Source organism: Carlito syrichta, unplaced genomic scaffold (genome assembly GCF_000164805.1).
Source record: "Carlito syrichta isolate Samal-C Ts95f unplaced genomic scaffold, Tarsius_syrichta-2.0.1 Scaffold304554, whole genome shotgun sequence".
Classification (NCBI taxonomy): domain Eukaryota; kingdom Metazoa; phylum Chordata; class Mammalia; order Primates; family Tarsiidae; genus Carlito; species Carlito syrichta.
The window spans coordinates 18,692-23,240 of NW_007248650.1; the positions used below are offsets into that span (position 1 = coordinate 18,692).

General features: G+C 59.2%; 1 protein-coding gene across 1 annotated transcript in view; it reads left to right on the forward strand.

Annotated features, from left to right (window-relative positions):
• Positions 1–3,844, forward strand: part of VSX2 (visual system homeobox 2) — a 17,187-nt gene extending 13,343 nt beyond the window's left edge. Inside the window, exons 3-4 of the mRNA XM_021713444.1 lie at positions 1,017–1,197; positions 1,931–3,844. Of these exons, the coding sequence (XP_021569119.1) occupies positions 1,017–1,197; positions 1,931–2,256 (507 nt within the window). The 3' untranslated portion in view covers positions 2,257–3,844. The remainder of the gene's footprint in view (positions 1–1,016; positions 1,198–1,930) is intronic.
• The last annotated feature ends 705 nt before the right edge of the window (positions 3,845–4,549 follow it).

Here is a 4,549-nt window from a genome sequence, read left to right on the forward strand (position 1 = left end):
GGGAGGCAGCGGAAAAAGAGGGAGGAGGGGAGAAGGGGGGAAGAGGGAAGGAAGAAGGGGAAGAGGAGGGGGCGGCCTGGACCCCGGAGGAAATGAAATTGGATCTCCTGCGGGCCCCTGTTCTCACCCCCCACACACACTTCCCTGGGGCGCTGGGGTGAGGAAGGACCCCGGTGAGGGACGCTGCCCGGGGCTCTGGGCCCCAAGCGCCGGCTGCTGAAGTCCTGGGGGAGCTTCTTTGAAAGACCAAAGAACCTTCCCTCCCCAAAAGTGGCAGGGATTCTGGAATCTCCAGACATCCCAGGGTACCTCATTCTTCTTAAGACCTTGTACCAGCATCCCTAGGGTGCCTGCCACACTCGCCTAAGTCCCCACTCCCCTGTGCTCCTGACCCCTGGAGAGCTGCAAGGCTCCCCCAGATATCAGATGCAAAGACGGGTCAGAGGCTACTTAGAGAGGCCCAGAACCCTGAAGCAGATGCCTAGAGAGCCTGGACAGGAAAAGAAGGCTGACTCAGGCCCCCGGGGAGTGAGGGAGCATGCCTGCATGAAATGCCCTCAGACTATCATCCACTGCCCTCACTCCTGCAGCCTTCCTGGATTGTCTGGCTCTGGGCTCCAGGAGGAGAGAAAGCCCTGGACCAGAGACACAGCCAGTCCAGTCCTTGAAAAGAAATATGCCCCTCTGCAAATTAGAAAAGAGATGTGTGTGCTGGAAGTGTGAACAGGTGCCAAGCTGCCAGGATCAAGCCAGGTCTCTTAGCTGCAAACCAAGGCCCACCCGGGCACCCCACTTGCCAGACCTGTCCAGGAGGCATTCCACGGCATCCTCACAGGATTGACATCCTCCTTCTGAATAACCCCCCCACCACGCAGCCTGGGGCAACCCCAGCACCGCAGTATGGGCAAGCTTTGGTGAGGATGTCCTGCCGGGAGAGACCTTCCCTCCAGACAGATAGTGCAGGGCCTCGGGCGATGCCTCCCCGAGCAGCCCCTCACCCACCTCTGCCCCTGCAGGTCTGGTTCCAAAACCGCAGAGCCAAGTGGAGGAAGCGGGAGAAGTGCTGGGGCCGGAGCAGCGTCATGGCCGAGTACGGGCTCTACGGCGCCATGGTGCGTCACTCCATTCCCCTGCCCGAGTCCATCCTCAAGTCTGCCAAGGACGGCATCATGGACTCCTGTGCCCCGTGGCTACTGGGTAAGAGCCCGCACCCTCCTTGGGGCCTGCCCCTGGGGTGAGGAGCGCGGGCTTCCTGGAGGAGGGGACAGCGCCCTGGGCAAGGGGACTGGGGCGGCAGCAGCCTGGTGGGAGAGGAGCCCTTAGATCAGGCCTCGTCAAACTGGGGACGCTCAGGGAGGGGCGGGGCGGGCCTGGACCTGATGTCTGCCCCTTGTATCCACCAACTGGGTGTTGAGGCCTCTATCCTGGATGGCCCCTAACTGTGGATTCTTTTGTCCCGTGAAGAGGGTGTGGCTGTGGCCCCAGGGTCTGTATCCCCTTTCCCCTTGACCAGAGGTGGGCTTGTGGTAAATTAAACAGCCCCTCTGGGGGTCACGGGGACCCCTTTCTGGCTTTGGCCCAAAGGACTTCTTCCCCCCAAGTCTCTCCGTCTCCCTCCTCTGCCACCTGGGTCTGTGTCCGACAGCAGCACCAGCTTTTCCGGGCTTCTAAGAGCTGCAGTCCCAGAGGGGAGGGCTGGGGAGCATCCTGTGGCCTGAAAAGGGCAGAACAGGCTGCTGGGGTCCAGTGCCCAGGGGCTTGTCATGGAGAGCCCTTCCCAGGCCCTGGGGTATGCGACTGCGGACTGCGGTGTGGGAACAAGGCTTTCTGCTCGTCCTTAATTCTGGCCTCTCTCTATCTTTGCTGTTTTCAGTTCAAGATGGCTTTCCCAGGCGCTTTTCTAAACCCGAATACCAACAATTCTTTTTAGGGATGCACAAAAAGTCGCTGGAGGCGGCAGCGGAGTCGGGAAGGAAGCCCGAGGCAGAACGCCAGGCCCTGCCCAAGCTTGACACCGCGGAGCAGGAGGAGCGGGGCCCCGACGCCCAGGCCGCCCTGTCCCAGGAGGAGCTGAGGGAGCATAGCATCGCGGCGCTCCGGGCCAAAGCCCAGGAGCACAGCACCAAGGTGCTGGGGACTGTGTCTGGGCCGGACAGCCTGGCCCGGGGTGCCGACAGGCCGGCGGAGGAGGAGGTCACGGACGAGGACAGGCCGGTGGAGAGGCTGAGTCCCTCGCAGCTAGAGGACATGGCTTAGGTCGGGGTGCCGGACTCCGGAGCCCCCGGACTCTGCTTTCCCTGGGGCCTGAGGTGCGGGGAGCTGCTCTCCAAGGCCAGGCCTCCGCTGTCCTTCCTCTCCCCCAGCCCCCATCGCCCTGCGACAGCAGGCGCAGCTTGGTGCTGGCCTGGCTGGACCAAGCTGCAGTGTCCCGACTTGGTCTTGACCTCTGTGAAGTCCTCGTCCCAGCAGCCCCACCTCGATGCCTCCTTGCTGCCCACACTGACCCCCAAGCCCCTCTCATTCAAGCCCTTGGCAGCGCTCACTGTCCACGGCCACCCTCACCTTCTGTCCTCTGCTCTGAAAAGCCTCCTTCCTAGCTCTTCACTCCCCGTGGGCCCCATTCCACCCGTGCCTAAAACCCACGGCTGCAAGCCCACGGCTGCCAGCACACTGCAGCTGTGATGCCGAAGGAGGACCAGACTCTGGCTCCGGCGGCCTCAGCAGAAGCCCTCCCCCATCCCAGCCCGGCCCGTCCTGCAGCCCCGGGCCAGCTCTGCCGTGTGAGCAGCCATCCTGTGGCCACGCACAGACTCTGCCTGCCTGTCAGCGGGCACTTGGGAAGTCTCAGCCTAAGCTCTTGCTCCCCTCATCTCCTGCCCTGCCGTGGTCATCCTCGGGATGTCCCCAGGTCCTCCCAGCACAGGCGTCTACACAGGCGGGGTGCAGTGCCTCAGGGAGTCTCGGTCCTGTGCCCACAGGAGAGGTGCCTCTCACAAATGCTGTGGCCCTAGCACTGTTGGGGAGTCCAAGCCCTCCAGGGGCGCCCTCGGGCTCCTGCTAGGGTTGCCTGTGACCTTGACCTGCAGTGAAGGCACCTTCCCCAGAGCGCCTCACAAATGATAAGTTCGCATGCGCCCTGCCTTGGAGCAGCCCTGTCCAGCTGTCTGATGGCACTGAGGAAGCCACAGGCCTGGCCCCCACTTGATGCGGGCAGTCGCTGAGAAGCTGAGCCTGGTGTGGGCCTGGGGCTGGCCAGAAAGGCTGCAGGGGGTCGGGAAAGGCTGGCAGGAGGCCAGAGCCCCCCCAAGCTAAGCTGCAGGCACGCATCTCCATGCCGGTGTATGCCAGAAGCATGTCCACTAGAAGAAGATGGTGGCACAAGGGACGTGGCCTCTGCAGCTTCCCTTTTACCCTGGCTTCTACCATTTGCTTGGTAATGGGGGCACATAGCCTTGTTGAGCCCACCGGACCCTGATTCCCAGGCAGGCACCAGATCTGCACCCCCCTGGTATTCCCTCTGACCCTAATCCCCTCTGCAGGGAATACTTCGCCAGAGAAAGGCCTGAGACAGTGGGCTGTGATTTTAATTCCATATCAGAAGTTGATTTCTTCTCATTCCATTCCTGGAACTTCTCCAGTTTTTCTCGTCTCTGTCCCCATTGGTTTGAAGTGTTAGACTGTAGCCCTTGGTTGTAAATAATGTACATAGAGTGGGAAGAGACTTGATATTGAGGTGTTTGAAATACGGAACTGTAATCACTTCTAGGTGTTCTAAACCTGTGATTTCTGTGCCATTTTCTGTAAAAATACGAGTAAGAATAAAATTGATGTAAAAATAGTGGGGGAAGAATCCAGGCGTCCTTTGTGGGTTTGGAGAGTGGCTGTGTGTGTGTGTGTGTATGAGTGCCATAGAAAGAAAACCCGGCTGGGCGTGGTGGCTCATGCCTATAATCCCAGCGCTTTGGGAGGCCGAGGTGACAGGATTGCCTGAACCCACGGGTTCAAGACCACTTGGCGAGACCTCATCTCTACAATAAAAACCAAAAAGTTAGCTGAGTGTGGTGGCGCGTGCCTGTAGTTCCAGCTACTTAGAAGGCTGAGGTGGAAGGATTGCCTGAGCCCAGCAGGTCGAGGCTGCAGTGGCTGTGAGAATGGCACTGCACTCCAGCCTGGGCAACAGAGTGAGACTCCAACTCAAAAAAAAAAGGAAATCCATCAATGGATCTTTAGGTCAAATTTACTGGGTTCCTCTTTCAAAATTACTCCAAATATAGAGGCCCAAGTGGCCTGCACCTCTCCATTGAGCCAACTCCCCTCTTCCATGACATTTGTCACCATGACATGGGATTCCCTTTCATTGCAGACACAATTTAAGCACTCCAGCTCATGCTGGGTGTGCTGGCTCACGTCTATAATTCCAGCACTTTGGGAAGCCAAGGTGGGAGGATCACTTGAGCCCGGGAGTACAAGACCAGTCTAGGCAACATAGTGAGACTTCATCACTACAAATTTTTGTTGTTGTTGTTACCCAGGTGTGGTGGCATGTGCC